General features: G+C 38.4%; 1 protein-coding gene across 6 annotated transcripts in view; it reads left to right on the forward strand.

Moving 5' to 3' along the window:
• The window catches only part of dlg2 (discs large MAGUK scaffold protein 2), a 652,656-nt gene that overhangs the window by 398,566 nt on the left and 237,132 nt on the right, over nt 1–16,958 (forward strand). For all 6 annotated transcript variants that reach the window (XR_004412314.1, XM_033022520.1, XM_033022521.1 and 3 more), the window contains one exon: nt 9,924–10,038. Coding sequence is in view for 5 of the 6 variants with exons in the window: in XM_033022520.1 (XP_032878411.1) it covers nt 9,924–10,038 (115 nt within the window). In the remaining variant the exon portion in view is untranslated. The remainder of the gene's footprint in view (nt 1–9,923; nt 10,039–16,958) is intronic.

A 16,958-nucleotide genomic window follows, 5' to 3' on the forward strand; every position in this document is an offset into this window, starting at 1 on the left:
CATCTGCGGTTGCAGGGGAAGGTACCTGGTGAAGGAATGGTTTGGTTGGGGAGGGACAAGTTAACCGGAGAGTTTCAGAGGGAATGGTCTCTGCGGAAGGCAGAAATGGGTGGAAATGGGAAAATGTGGCTGGTGGTGGAATCCCGTTGGAGGTGGTGGTAATTTCGGAGGATTATGTGTTGTATGCGACGGCTGATGGGGTGGAAGGTACGGACTAGAGGGACTCTGTCTGTTGCAACTAGGGGGAGGTGGAGCAAGGGAGGAGCAGCGGGGTACCGAGGAGACACGAGTGAGGGCCTCATCTATGATGGGAGAGAGGAACCCCTGTTCCCTAAAGAATGAGGACATCTGGGACATCCTGGTATGGAACGCCTCATCTTGGGCGCAGATGTGGCATAGATGGAGGAATTGGGAGTAGGGGATAGAGTTTTTGCAGGAAGCAGGGTGGGAAGAAGTGTAGTTGAGAAAGTTGTGGGGGTCAGTGGGTTTGTAATAGTCTATTTGTAATAGACTATTGTCGATAGTCTATTTCCTGTGAAGGAGATTGTGAGATCAAAAAAAGGGACGGGGGTGTCGAAGATGGTCCAAGTAAGGATAAAAATTGGTGGTGAAGTTAATGAAGGCCATGAGTTCTGCATGGGTGCAGGAGGTAGCGCCAATGCAGTTATCAATGTAACAGAGATAGAGTTCGGGGATAGGGCCAGTGAACGCCTGGAACAGGGATTGTTCAACGTACCTTACAAAGAGCAGGCGTAGCTGGGGCCCATGCGGGTGCCCATAGCTACACCTTGGACTTGGAGGAAGTGGGAGGAGTCAAATGAGAAGTTGTTAAGGGTGAGGACCAGCTCCGCTGGGCGGAATAGAGTGTGAGTAGGGGAAAATTCAATGGTTCTGGGATCGAGGAAGAAACTGAGGGCTTTAGGGGGTGGAGGTGTAGTGACTAAACATCCATAATAAAGATGAGGGAGTTGGGGCTCGGAAAGCAGAAGTAATTGAAGAGAAGAAGGGCATGTGTGATATCTTGGACATAGGTCGGGAGAGATTGGACTAGGGGGGATAGGATGGAGTCGAGGTATGCGGAAATCATTTCAGTGGGACAGGAGCAGGCAGAAACAATGGGTCTGCCAGGATAGTTGTGCTTATGGATTTTGGGGAGGAGGTAAAACCTGGTTGTGCGGGGCTGGGAAAGGATAAGGTTGGAGACTGTGAAAGTCATACAGGCAGAAGTGAATCAGAAACGGTGTATGAGATTAAGGCCAGGTGCTCGTCCCTGGATGTGGCCGGTGATACACCGCTAACAGTGCAGACGGAAATTGCTAGCAGTCCACCTGACAAAGAATACAGCGCTTGTGCTCAAAGCAATTAAACATTGAGATTTGAAACAATGTTGAGATTTAAATATTCCAGGATACTTACCTTTTCAAAATGTAAATTGGCACCTCATATTTTCAATTTTAGAAATGGTAAAAAGGCAGTAGAGGGAAAGCATCTTAGCCCAGAACCCCAAAATCACCAAAGTATGTGTAAGTGGGGCCAGGGACAGGATGAGACAGGAAGCATTGATGGAGTGAAGGAATAGGTGACGTTTCAGGTCGAGACCTTTCTTCAGACAGATAACATCAGTCGGAAGAAGGGTCTCGACCCGAAACATCACTTATTCCTTTGCTCAATAGATTCTGCCTCACCCGCTGAGTTTCTCCAGCATTTCTGTCTACCTTCGATTTTTCCATCATCTGCAGTTCTTTCTTAAACACTAATGTATGGGTGATCATTGGTTGGCATGGACTCGGTGGGGCGAAGGGCCAGTTTCCATGCTGTTCTCTAAACTATACTAAAAAAAGACCCCAAAACCGCTGAGATTTAATGGAACACCACACAATTAGAGTTAATGAGGAACTCCAAGAAATTAACATGAATACAAGTAAATGTATTGGAGTATTTAATGGGACTGCAAGCTGATAATTCTCTCAGACCGAATGACCTTCCTCCTAGGGATTTGAAGGAGGTTGCCATGGTAGTAAATTCATATGCTGTCATCTTTATAATGTCATTGAGTTTAGAATGGTTTCCACAGAAAGGAAGATAGAAATTGGTACTCTAGACAAGTGGGCCTGACGTCAGTGGTTGGGAAAATGCTAGAATATGTTGATGGGGCACCAAGGTAATAATAATAGTGTTGACAGCAAACTTGGATTTTTTAAAGAAAATTATGTTTCACAAATCTGTTATGGATTTTTGAAATTGTAACTAACAAACAGATAAAGAAGAATTTGTTTATGTGGTATATTTGGACTTTCAGAATGCTTTCAATAAAGTGCCACACAACAGATTATCGAACAAAATTAGAGCCCATTGTATTATGAGTGTCTACTGATATAGATTTAGGTTTGCTGAATGGATGGGATAAAAACAGAATAAAGGGATCATGTTTGGGAAAGTAGATGGTGGCTCTGGGGGTGCTCGATGTTCACGCTGGAGCACCAGATTTTCACAATCTAAATCATGGATCTGGATGGGAGATGAAGTTGCAGATAATACAAACCTGATGGTGATATGAGCTGTGGGAGTGATGCTGAAAGGCTTGAGTTTATGTGTGAATGTATGCTATTTCTTCTGTGACTGTGGTCACCACCTAGTCCTCCTGGTACTATATTTCTATCCTGGGGTGCTTGCTAGGCCCTTCAGTGTGTACCACCTCCATGCAGGTCTTCTTGTCGATGTCAGTGAAGTAGGACACCCATTATTATAGTTGTACTGTCATTGCTGGATTCAGTGGTTGGGTGCAGTGGTCACCTCATCTTTAAAAGGTGCGGTATAATGCCAGTCGGCACTGGTTAGTTTCACAAATGCACTAAGCAAGAGCTAATGAAGAATGTGAACGGCATTTGAAAATTGTACAGGTAAAACATCAGTATGTAGTGACACTCGGTGCTTGCGTACTTCAGTTCCAACATAGTTTGGTGCGGCCACACACAAAGATAATCATCAAGGGCATGTTGGGTATGCTTTTCACTTCATCATCTGGGGACGTGCATTGTTGTCCGTCATACACACTCCTTAGATCCCCAGATGAAATGGAAGATAACTTGGGTGACTTTCAAGCATGGGCCATACTATCACCAGTACAGTAACACCAAGAGCACCTTGTACTTAATGATTTACTTCTTGCAAGTCGTCAAGTGGGAGCGTTGCTCCCATAGTTTTAATTTTTGTTTAGCCTTGGCTATCCATTCCTCTAGCAATTTTTGTTACATACTTCAGCCGCTCAGAAATCCAGATCCCCAGCATCTTCAGGTAGTCAGGCTTGACCGTCAACCAGTCAAGCCAGTTGTCAAAGAGTAGGGCCTTGCACTTCCTGCTGTTGACTTCGGTCCCTGAGGCAAGCTCAAACTGGGCGAAGGTGCTGAACAATCTACAGACTGACCTTGGATCCAAGCAGAAGATGGTGAGATTTTCCATGTGCAGGAAGGCTTTGATCTGGATGCCCCTAGTACCTGATATTGTCACTCCTTTTATGCCCACATCATTATGGTGGGTTTGACAAAGGGTCCTATGCAGCAAACAAATAGGGGAAAGTGGGGAACTCTGCCTAACTCCAGACTTGATGGCGAAAATCTCTGTTTCTCAATCTTTGATTTGAACTGTGCTATTGATGTCTGTGCAAATTAGTTGTCATATGTCCCAAAACGGATCCTTGAACTTCGTGATTGCAACAGCACAACAGACATGTACATAGTACTCTGTAAATATCATAATAAACATCAACACAAATCTTCAGTATATATAGAAGAAACAAACAATTGAATAGGAATTGTGAACAAGAAAACAACTTTGATAGTGCAAAGATGAGAACACAGCCCCCCAAGTCTTTGTAGTTAGGAGCTTATTTGAGATTGTAATGTTCAATAGCCTGATGGTAGTTGGGAAGAAGCTGCTTCTGAACCTGGACATTACAGTTTTCAGGCTCCTATACCTTCTTCCTGATAGCAGGAGTGAAATAAGAATGTGGTCAGTGTGGAGTGAGTCTCTGATGATGCTGGCTGCCCTTTTGAGGCAACGACTCCTATAGATCACTTCGATGGTGGGTAAGGTTTTGCCCCTCTCCACCACCATCCCATCAATGAAGGCAGGTTTGTGGATTTTGGGCCTTATTCTTCTAGTCATCAGATCATTTGTTTTACTGATGCTGAGAGCAAGGTTGTTGGTCTGCCATCATTTGGTCAGTCGTTGATCTCTCTCCTGTACTCTGACTGATCATCATCTATCATTTGTCCGGTGGTGTCGTCTACGAATTTGAAAATGGAGTTGGAAATGTGTCCAGCTACACAGTCATAGGTATAGAGTGAGTATAGCAGACGGTTGAGCACAGTCTTGAGGTGCTCCTGTGCTGATGGTTGTCGAGAAGCCAATTTGTACTGATTGTGTTCTGTTGGTGAGGAAGTTGTGGCTCCAGTGCAGAGGGATACACAGAGACGCAGTTCCGTGAGCTTGGTAACCAATATGGAGGGGATGATGGTGTTAAATATCGAGCTGCAGTCTGTGATCAACAGCCTGATGTATGTTTTTTTATTGTCCGAGTGGTCAAGTGCAGAGTGGAGAGGCAGTGAGATCGCATTCTTCGTTGACCTGTTGTGGCAGTAGGCAAATTGTAGTGGGTCTAGGTTCTTGTTAAGTTGGGAGTTGATATGAGCACGCCTCATCCTGCTTCATGGCGTGAACTCTGATTGGAAGATGATCTTGGAGTTAATGAGGCAAAGAGTGAGGCTTACTTCTCTTCACCTCTCAGAACTCCTCCATCATATCAATGCCCCTCAACTGCAGAAGGAGAAGATTCTGCAAGTTTGTCTGGATTTGACACAATTCCTTCCGTCTCTGTCTTTCTTTCTTAACCTTTTGATAACAACGAACCTTCTGATGTTCGCCTTGATTGCTTTCCACCCGTACATCAGGGAGTCAGAGGGACCACATTCTCTAACCTGTACAGTTCCTCCTGGTCTTATTGCCATGCAGTGTTCCATTCAGTACATCTGTGTGCACTACCTGTCCTTCGCAGAAAGTTTAATTCAAGAAAACACCTTCAACAACAGTTCCAACAGTGGTCAGCACAAAACGTCCTGCAGAGATGGAAACGAAGGATTATGTGGGATTGTTTTCCGAGCTGACTGTCAAAATCATTTGACTGAATGCCTCATCACCAGAAATCACCAACAAGTACCAAGACTTTGCTTGGCTGGCGGTGAGAGGAGCGCACCCCGTGAGTTTCTTCCTATATAGTTGGCATCTGATCCACAGCTGCGATGAGGGTGAGACATTCCCCAATCTCGTTGTGGACTATGAAATTGCAAAGAGAGCATGGAAAAGGATGCAAGGACCCTCGTCAAGGTTCATCCCAAGCATCTAAGTTACAGAAGACACTCTGATCTTTAGGCTGCTCTAAAGGTTGAATGCTGAGACAGACATCAAGTGCTGCCGGTAAATCATCAATTCAGTAAAAGAGGTTCTTTGGCCTGGCCCGAAACATATTAGTAGTGCGAAATGTCTGCAAGGGAATGCTGCCAACTGGTACATTCAAGATTGCAGGAATGCATGCTGATGAATGCTTTAAAGCTTGATACAGCCAATGTCTGTGGGGAAGGTCTGCAGTCCAAGGTCTTCCTACCATTACGTTGACGTGCTAATCACTGTGTAAAAACCTCTCAAGCACATTGTTGCAAGTTTGCATTGTCCAAGGAGGCAACGTGTGTGTTAATAGTGCTTTGTACACAAGATAGTACCAACAACACCATGAATGTATAGAGTGAACAACATTATGAATATAAACAAAGCCATCCACTGTCTTTTGTATATATTTTTATGAATGCCGTTTGAACATTGCACGTACTTAGAATTTAGACTAATTTCTGTGCTTAGACCTGGTAAGAAATCACCAAGTTATCACTTAATGTGGTAGATCCTGGCTGTCAATAGTGTTGTGAAGGATGGTCCGAGCAATGTCCCATTCAGTTGGACGTTGACGCACTACCTATCCTTTGTGGAAATGTTCCTTTGAAAGAAACAGCTTTTGACCCGAAGCAAGAACTCACTTGCCAGGTAGTGAATGGGGCCCATCAGATCCCTCTATACAGTTGGTGTCTCACCCTCTATATATGAGCCAATTGTTCACCTCTTTGTAGACTGCAGATTTGCAAGGAAGTTCTGGAAAAGGATTTGAGAATCCTTGATGAGGTTCATCCTGAATAGCTACACAACAGAGATTTTGTTGATCTACATGTTTTCCCAGGGAAGCATATTGAGGCAAACTTCAAGTACTGTTGAAAGATCATCAGCTTGATCTTCCTGATCTTGCACTTTGTTCAACCTGAAATTTATTGGTCCACAAGGAAATGCTGCTACTTGGCACATTACATGTTGCACGAGTCCCAACACAGTCTGTTGGGAAGGACTACGATGTAAGGTCTGGCACTAAAGGGATAGGTCCAATGGAAAAGCTTCTCGAACACTGAAGTGTATATTGTCTAAGGAGGCCATGGCAATGATGCCTTGTACATAGGATATAGTTACAGTACAAATGCAGAGATCTGATAACACACCAAATGTACAAACTGGACAATATTATGAATCACTTTTGGATCATATTTCTTGCTTGTATATTTTATGAATAAAGTCTATTTGCAAAATTTAAGAAATCCAAATTGCACAAATGCTTTTTCAGAGTGTAATGCTATTTTAGGGGATGTTATTATGGACTCATGTTTATTGCTTCTCACAATTATGGCAATTATTTATATATGATATTGCTACTCACTATTTTCCAATCTACTTTGAAACTAGAATTGAAACTATAAGCATAAGTTCTTACATATTTAGCACTAAACTATGATGGTAATGGTGAGATTGAACTTAAAATGATGGTTAACAGTAAGCAGTAATAAAATGTTAATTTGTATTGTGAAATACTTCAAAATATAATATTGAGCCCTGCACTATTAATCACTGACCCTCTGAAAGCCGGATTACAATGGACTTTGATTTCAATATGCTCAATGAAGAGTTAATCAGATATGACAAAAATACTACAATGTATATGTTAATTATAAATATTTGTGGAAAAAATACTGTTTGGCATTATAGTGACACTAGGTTCATTGAAAATATTTACTCAAATTTGATGTGCGACTTAATATCTCCTTAATTAATTAATTAATTAGTTTTCAGAAAGTGAATGTGTTCCCAGAAAATAATATTTGGAGAAATAAGTTTGTTAAATATTTTGAGAACACTATACCTGCTTTAATTTAGCTCATGGAACTTTAATTAAGTATTTGAGAGAGAGAGACTTGAACTGATGGCCGCTTTCTTGCAACTGCAAGAGTTGAGGAAATCAGCAGGGTATTTAATGTGGATATCTTTGCCGAATCTACTCCTGTTGACAATCACACTTTCCAGCAGGGGTCACTCGATAATGATGAACAGCAGGAGACTGACTGGTGGGTTTTTTTCCTCTGTCCGAACATTGAAATTAATTATAATGCTCTCATCACCTCTGGCTTCGAATAACAACTGATTGTACAATTTAAAGAGTGAAACAAATTACTTGGATCCTGGATTTTCTATTACCATTTCTATTAATTGTCTAATTTAACTCAAATTTCCCAGACTATTCTGTTATTTCACAGGGTAAGAAAAGCAAATTAGGTGACTACTTGAAATAACATTCATTTTCTTTTTTGTTGAAAGTAGTAATACAATTAGTGAAATGGCTAAATGGTGAGCTGCATCTCTTTGCTGTTGATTAGAGTTTCCTTTTTATTAAATAATTTTATCTGAATTTCAGAAGACTTCCTTAAAATTATTGTGGCATTCCTCACCTAATATGAACACGAAATTTGCTGAACAAAATAAAAGAATGGAAATGTTCTATAGTCGTTTATGCTGACAGGAACCACAAATAATAATGGCATTTTAAAAAACATTGCATGTAATTCTTCTCAGTCTTACTGCAATAAAATAGAAATAAACTTATGCATTCCCAAGCCACACATTCATTCCTAATATGCAAAGTATAAAATAATACCCACTGAAATAGTAAATAAAGAATTTTCTTTTATTTTGTATATATGAATGTATTTAAAATTTCCTTATTCATCCCTTCTTTTGATCTGAGAATCTTAGAAACCTGTAAACAAATGAATTAAAATGGAACATGCTAACTACCAGATAGAGTGGGGGAGTAGACAGGGAGGCAGTGGGAATTAGAGTTGCATTATTGGGAAATAATTAATAAGTTCTTCTAAATAAAGATATGTAAAAAGCGTTCTGGTGAACAGAATAGAGGGTATTTAGTCTGATAATGATTACCATCTGCAGTAAAAAAAAATGCTGTCAGCATTTAAAGACATTTGTTGCTTGATGATATGAGGTATTAAACCATTCCATCATGTGCCATCATAGGCTGCAGTGATAGGATGAGGAGTTGAAATAACAGAAAACACTGATGCTTCAACTTGGTCAAATGACTCTGGGTTTGACTGCACATTTTTAATGGGTCATTCCTTCTTGAGCTCCACTGCTGCTGCTGTGACAGCTTAGCCCTGATTCCTTGTTATTTCTAGGGAGATTCAAACATAATTGGAAAGGTACTCTTGTTTTAATTGGAAAGGTACTCTTGTTTTCAGGTGAGAAATTATTTTTTCTTAAAAAGAGATACCTATGAAATAATAATAGCATGCTGCTTCCAGGTGCCAGTTTAAAATGTTTCTACTTAAATTGACTGGAATGGAGGTTTATAGAAATCCATTTCGATGTGTTTGGTTTCCCTGGTGATTTCTCTCAGTTGGCTGTCGAGGTTATCCTGCTATGGTTTGCAATATAATTTGGTATTTGTGCTTTGAAGGAGTTATTGTTATTTGTTCCAGCTTTCCTAACTCTTTCCTTGATGAGTGATTATATTGTCATTATATTTAGAAAATACAGACTTTTGACAACTCGCTTAGTAAATTAATCGATTAATTGAAATAATAGGTGAATGTTTTCTGCTCTTTAAGTGCAAAGAGCTGTACGATTATTATATTTGCTTAGACATAATTTTCATTTGTAACGGTGAATCATTGTGAAGCAGACTGCAGGTATTGTGCAGGCTGATGCATAGAACTGTCAGCAGATGTACTAGGCTCTGATTGTATTAATCTTGTTTTTTCTTGTATCCTGATAATATGGAAAATTGTTTTGCTGTATAATAGCTACAACTCGGTATGTTTGAAAAATGCATATACCCTTGCAAATATTGAATTTGCACTGATAAAAAAATGCTACTTTTATTATTAGTATGAAGATTATTTTGCATGGTATTAAATCAATGTAAATGCCAAGGAGAATATGTATGTCAGCAGTGAATCTGTACAAGTTGTTTAATTTTTTGTTGCCATGTAAATAATGTCAGCTTCCTGCAAGGAATTTTTCTCTGTGTGTGAATGCATCTTCCACAGATCTGCAGTTTTCTTATGTAAAATGTCTAACGATGTTTTAGAAGAAGCCTAATGTATATTCCAGAATGCAATCAGCAATGTGCTGAGAATTGTGCATCTGGTTGATTGCAATATTAAAGTATTTTAACTTCGCAACTGCAACCTGCCCATTGTGGGTCTGCATGAAACTATGAAAAGCAGACTGTATAAAACAAGATTGGCCTTATAGGTGTCTCTGGAAGTGCATGAATTCCTATGAACAGTATTTAAACTACACTGTTTCCTGTTGTGGATGTGCATGGTAGGGGGAGGGGTGTGGGGAAAAGTAAAGGAAGTCACAATATTTGTTGTAATTTTACTGATAATTAGCCTAATATTGGATGTGTTGTAGTAAAATGAAATCTCAAATAGCTTTATTTTGTTTTGTTTTTCTTCCACCTCTCCACATTACCTACCAAGAGTACAGCCATTTTGAGGCAAGAATCCATGACTTGCGGGAACAGATGTTAAATCACAGTATGAGTTCTGGATCTGGCTCCTTAAGAACCAACCAGAAGCGCTCATTATATGTAAGGTAAGTACATTTATTGACCACTTACTCAATTAGTTGCTCAATTTTATTCTTTTATAATTGCATAAATTATAATCTATATATTTATATATACATCTAAACTGAAATTGGATCATAACTAAAGAGGGGCACATTGTCAATGTAGGACTAGCTCCACATACCTAATGTGGTCAAAATTAGAGCATGAAATTGACAGGCTACATTGGCTCTTGAGCTGTAAGATGGGCAGCAGTTACAGCCCCATTCCCCATTTGGAAGCTGGCCAAGATCCTCAGCTGAGTTTGACATGCCTGTGAGGACAATTTGGGGCAAGACAAGTGGTGAGCTGCAGCAGCAACCATTGAATCTACCAAGGAGCCCGGCATAACTCTGTTTGTAGGTGAATATCACAGATACCCTCCATCAGCATCTCTTAAATTTCTCTTTTGTCCACTGATAATCTGTAGCAATTGACTGCAGTATGTATGTTGGATGACCATTTGTTGGTATGGTAGATATGCATCATAGAGTCATCCAGCACTGAAATAGCCCTTTTAGCCAAACTCATCCATGTCGATCAAGATATCGCATCTGGGTTTGGCCCATATCTTCCAAACCTTTCCTTTCCTATTGAACACGTAAAAAATCATTTTACATATGGGAAAGAATGTAATCCAATTCTCATGCCACAATTTTATAAAATTAATTTAGGTCGTGCTTAGTCGGTGATTGGCAAACCTTGCATTAGAATGCTGTTTCCACTGAGGTAACAACAGTCCTTTTTCGTAATTTGTGGCTACGTAGTCACCTTCCCATCAGCATCTGCAGTTCTGCATGAGATGATGTGCAGAGATAATGAAGATCCTTGCCCTTATTATTAGATTTTGAAAACAACTAAATCTTAGCATCTTTACATTCAGTGAAATATTTGTATATATGCAGATTTTCTATAATTAGCTCTGCCACTGGGTGGTGATGTGAGAGGTGCTATAGTTCTTGTTGTTACTCAATTCTTTCTATTGGCTGTGAATTCTGTTAAGTATAATCAGCCTGTGCTTCTTGGCAGATTTGAATGTGCAATGTACTCTTGATATCAAAATCTGAGCCTTATGGAAAACAAACCTCTGTTTAATCTGTTGAAGGGAGAAGAAAATTACAGGAGTTTGGTTTGTCTCTTCCTTCATGGTGTTTCCTATATCTGATCTACTTTTCTGGGAAAATAGAGTTGTTGTTTTCTAATGTATGTTTCTGTGTGGTCCATAGAAAAATAATAGGCAGGTAATAAATTGTGTGACCATAAATGCACAGTGCAAAGAGTTATCAACTTCCATCTGTCCAGATGCTCAGGGATTTTATTTTAAAACAAGGAGTTAATTCTTCTTAATGCAAAAATTAAGTCTTCATGAAGATAATGAGTGAGTCATATGATGATGCACCTTGAGTTATTAGCCATGTAGTAAATGTTCGTACAATCTAGGAAACCTTTGAAACCTTTAAAAAAATGTTTATCTTCATTAATCATTTGTAAGTATCAAGTGGAAAATGGCAAGAGTGGAGAAAAATATATTTAATAACTTGGAAACTGCTGTGTATAAATAATAAATCTGGTCTTGGGTATGATAATTTCCATTTCTTCTTGAACCAGTTGTCATTCCTTTTATTTTCTCAGTATAGGGATTTTTTTTTTAGCTGCTTTCTTTGTCACAGTCATTCTTCGTTCTGTGTTTGTATGTGGTGCAGAAAGAGAAAGTCAGGTGGTATCAGACATTTAAATCTCTTTTCCTATTGTTTCTTGCATGGCAACTACGATTTTTTTGTGGTAGCATTTGGTGGCAAAATGAGTACACTAAATGTGCTCTAACCTATATCTGATTGCTAATGCAAGTGGATTTCTGCTGCACCTTGCTAATGCAGTATTCTCACGAGGACAGCACTTTCTCTGCTACAGTATACAGTGACCAGAATCACTTCCATGAGCAGCAGTATAATGAATAAAAGACATGAGAGTAAAAGATAGAAATGAATGAAAGAAAGGAAAATGGATGACAAAGAAAGGGAAACATGTAAAGAAGGGAAGGAAAAGTGAAGGTGAAAATGCATGTGATTGAAGGTATGAAGGTAGTGGACTGATTAATATTAACTGCAAGAAAAGGGAGCGTGGAGGGCACAATCTTAGATTAGAGCATGTGGTGATATGAACAAAGTTAGACATGCTTTAGAGCTACAGTGGAGTACAATAGCTACCATTTACTGACGGGGAATGCAGAGAAATTCTAGCACTTACTACAAAGAAGATACTAGAGTGCCATTCCTAAAATCAAGGATTGAATTAGTGCAAAATTAAGCGAAGTGTTTTGGAGGGCGGAAAAAGATGCCACTTAGATCTGAGGGAGGAAATATTTTTCTTGTTTAAATAAAATTGGAAAAAGAAGAAAACAGTGGAGGGATTTGAATGGGTTAAAAAGGACATCTGAAACATGGGAGCATTGTCTCTCTTTGAATTGCAGTAATGAGGCATTGCATGCCTGTATTAAGTTGCGAGTTAGATATGCAATAGTGATAGTGAAAATAATGTTTGAGGAAGTGATGGCTTCATTTGTTTGTTGAACATTCAAATGTTATTCTGTTATTCTTACTATTGAGGTAAATATCTATCTTGTGTAAAAATGCAAAGAATTAATCTATTTCTAATGCAAAATGAGCAGTTTTCTGAGGCATAACCTTTGAATCCTTTGAAATATTTTACAAAGACTCTGTTCTTAGATTTCTTCCATTAGCCTATCATGATATTTTTTATGATTCCAATGGGAATGGAAAAACATTTGATACAGCTAATCTTAAATTATAGAAGATAATGTGACTCTTAGCACGCTGACTTACAATCAAAGTCTATTCTCGTATTTTTCTATATGTATCATTATTGATTTATCTGTTGCTCAAGATTTCCTGAATTCAAAGAATGCTAATGTTGTTGATACATAGAAGCACAATTTCATGGCAAACATACCTTTTAATTCCCCATTCACCTGACTGAGCTGAAAATAGAATTAAATATTAGTTTGTGTGTGGTAAACAATATTTTTGGTCAGAAAGTTTAAGGTCAAACCTAATTTTAATCGCTCACTGATGTCACACAATAGAGAATCAAACCTATTTTGAATATACCTGAAACATTGCAACATATTTTAGAACTATTGATGCTTTATTTCAGAATGCTTTAATGAGATTTGGGTACAAGTACTAATGAATGCTAGATGATATCAAGTTTCATTTCATCAGTTCGATGTGGAGTTAACAAGTTAAATATGTGAACTACAATATCGATTAACTATCTTAAATTTATCACAACTTGAGCATTGTCAAAGGTACAGAGAACCAGCTTGATTATGGCATGACCTGAAATATACTTTAAGTCTAATATGAGTTCATTAGATTAGAAAATAGTGAAATTAACCATTCAAACGGGGGGAAATGGTACTCGGGCGTCTACATGACAATTAATTTAACATCAATCATAGGGAAAATGTTACGATATTTTTGAAGCAGTTATTGCAGAGCACGTAAAATAATTCAAGGTAATCAGCAAAGTCAACATGGTTTTGTAAAAAGGAAAATGTATTTGACCAAAATTCAATTGAAGTTCTTTGAAGAAGTAGTTTGTGCTTTGCAAAAAGATAAACCAGTGATTGTATTATAATTAGACTCCCAGAAGCCATTTCATCAAAATGCCACATCAAGTTTATTGCAGAAAATAAAAACTCATGGTGTAAGAGGTAACACATTGGCATAGAGAGAAGATTATTTAGCTGATAGGAAATGCGGGGAGACATAAATGCTTTTCTATCTAGTTGACAAGATGCAACGAATTTGTGCCATCGGGATCAGTGCTGGATTTCAATGTTTTGCAATTTGTGCAAATGACTTGGATGAAGGAACCAAAGACTGCTAGGTTTGCTGACGACACAAAGGCAGGAAAGTAATTTTCTGAACAGGCCATAAAGGAAAATAAATAGGTTAAATGAGTGAGCAACGATCTAGCAAATGGAATATAATGTGTGAAAATTGAAGGCAACAGGAGACAGATTCTTGAAAGCCTCTTGATCAGAGGTTCCTCAAGGTAGGCGGGAATACAAAGTTGAGTTTCCAATCAGATCAACAAATGTCTTATTGTATGGAGAAGCAACACTGGGAAGGGCAAGAGGCCCAATTCTCCTCTTAATTTAAATATTTATATGAATGCAATATTTCCAGGATCTGTTATTGTCAAAGAATTTTCTTTGAATTATTAGATCAAATAATCTGGTTTGGTTTCTTGCAGTTGACATAACATGTTGCTTGGTTTCTGGTTTGTTGAGGAAATGTTTTTGGTTTTTCCTTTTAACCTTAGGCTAAAGAATATTTTCATTTCCTTATCAAAAGCAACAAAACAGGAGAAATTATGAAGGTATTATCAAAAAATACAGAAGCAGCAAAGTCCTGTGCCAAACATGGACAACTCATAAGATGTCTTTTTCTAGCTTCTCAATTCCAGTGTCCAGCATTTCCCAGAGAAAATTTGGAAGTTACCAGCAGTACAATTAGCTAGGGAAACATGTCAAACAATTACCAATGCCCAGAAAATATATAATTTTAAAGAAGACATTGCAAAGAGTATGAAGGAGTAGTTGAAGCAAATGGCAATTACATCTTGAGCACATCATTTAATGAACCATATGAAGTGGCATACAACAGTTGGGTCAACTGGTCTGTTATTTTACTTTTGACTAATTGTATTCTAATATTAATTATCAATAAGAAGGAAATTAATAGGAAGAGAACGAAAATGTCCATGCCAGTATAAAAGGGTAAAGGTGGCATTAATAGGGAATCTGGTAGTTTAAAAAAAAGTTGAAAAGTACACAGTGCCAATCAGCGTCAAAGGTTTTGAATAATCAAGCTGTTCCATGACAGAAAATACCAAAGCTAAATAACAACGAGCATAGATGCGTTTAGATCCTGCTTATTTGGATAAAACAGCAGTTTTCATAACATTAAGATGTACTAATCTCAATATTGTAGTTTGAAGGACTTTAGTGGGAGCACGGTGAATAGTGGCCTTGATTCTGCGGTCAAAATTTAAGCAAAGTCTTGCACCGTTAGCTCTCAAGAAAATAAGTCAATAAAGTCTGAGATATCGCCATATCCTTTTGCAATGTGGGATATTTTCAGGTGTCAATTTTAGAATGGAGCTGGCCAATAAAAGTGGGTGTCATCAAGTTAATTGATCATCAGTCATGTTGAAAATACACACAGACAGCAAACAAGCAAGTAAAAGGCACAATTTAAATTATTTTTAAACAACTTGAAAGCTTGAAGTGACGATTGAAATATGTGGACGATTAAACTAGCTGATGAACTAGCATAAAAAAACATTTAATTAAATATTAAAGAAAATACAATATTTTTACAATGCGCATAATTCTGAAATGAATGATGGAGTGACAATCCATATATGATATAGTTAAGAGCTAGAAAGATGACTAACTAATAATTAAAGGTGTAACGTTAAACATTCAATCATACTTCATGCAATATTTTCAGGATATTTTATTGCAATAGCTATTCATAAAAACCTGGCAATTTTATAAATTTTGCTGATTCTTCAAAATTAACCATAAACAGCTTTTAAAGAATGGATCCTGGGAAAAACAGGGATTTATTGACAGCAAATTCTGGACTTCTGTGTTTAAATGCCCAAGTGTATTGCAGAAGCTGCAGCACATTTTGTTCTATAATAAAGGCACACACTGATAACTTGATTGCTGCTACTGCAAAATAAATTCTGGGTTATTAGAATGAGACCGTAAAATGGAAAGGCAAAATATTAAAAATGTAAGATGAATGATGAATAAAATAAAAAAGTAGTTTTTATGGGTTTAGATATCTATCAAAGTATTGTTAGGTTGTAATTCTTTATATTAGATACAAATGTACAAATCTGGCAGTTGCTGTTCGTGGTGAGCCTGCTGTGTCACTTAACATGGATCCCTCATCGCAACCTTGCTAGCAAAAACAGACTAATTCTCAACAGTAATGCCCTGTGTAGAAGGAGGGACTATCATAATGTTAATGGCATTAGATGAGGGAAGAGGGAAATGCCCACATAAATGCTCTTAAATCCTTCAAGTGATTTGCCTGTCAAAACAATTAAAAGACAATTGGAATTATGATATACATTAAAAATAACTTTATAATATTATGAAATCTCAAGTATGTAATTGTCCTATGTCAATTGTCAAACATACAATGAAGTTTTTACTTGCAGCTGTACAGGTACATTAAACCCCAAAACATATCAAATATACAATAAATTAATACAACCTTAGTTGTTCAAAGTTCATTGAGGTGCCGACGTTGGGTTCAAATCAGTTGAATTATATTATATACACAAGTTATATGAGCTATAGGTACAATGAAAATCTTGCTTGCAGTAGAATCAGTAGACCAATTTCCCTCCTGGGATAAATAAAGTTCTATTGTATCATAGCACTGGCATGTAGACTTGGACAACACATAAAGACCTAAGGTAGACAAAACTGTTGGAGAAACTCAGCGGGTGCAGCAGCATCTATGGAGCAAATGAAATAGGCAACGTTTATTTCCGAAATCCTTCTTCAGACTGATGGAGGGTTGGGGGGGGGGGGGAGGCGGGGGCGGGGAGAAGAAAGGGAAAAGGAGCCCGAGGGCTGAGGGAGAGCTGAGAAGGGGAGGAGACAGCAAGGGCTAACGGAATTGGGGGAATTCAATGTTTATGCCACTAGGGTGCAGACTGCCCAAGCGTAATATGAGGTGCTGTTCCTCCAATTTCCGGTGGTGCTCACACTGGCCATGGAGGAGGCCCAGGACAGAGAGGTCGGATTCGGAATGGGCGGGGGAGTTGATGTGCTGAGCCACCGGGAGGTCAG

Source organism: Amblyraja radiata, chromosome 6 (genome assembly GCF_010909765.2).
Source record: "Amblyraja radiata isolate CabotCenter1 chromosome 6, sAmbRad1.1.pri, whole genome shotgun sequence".
In the NCBI taxonomy this organism is placed as follows: Eukaryota; Metazoa; Chordata; class Chondrichthyes; order Rajiformes; family Rajidae; genus Amblyraja; species Amblyraja radiata.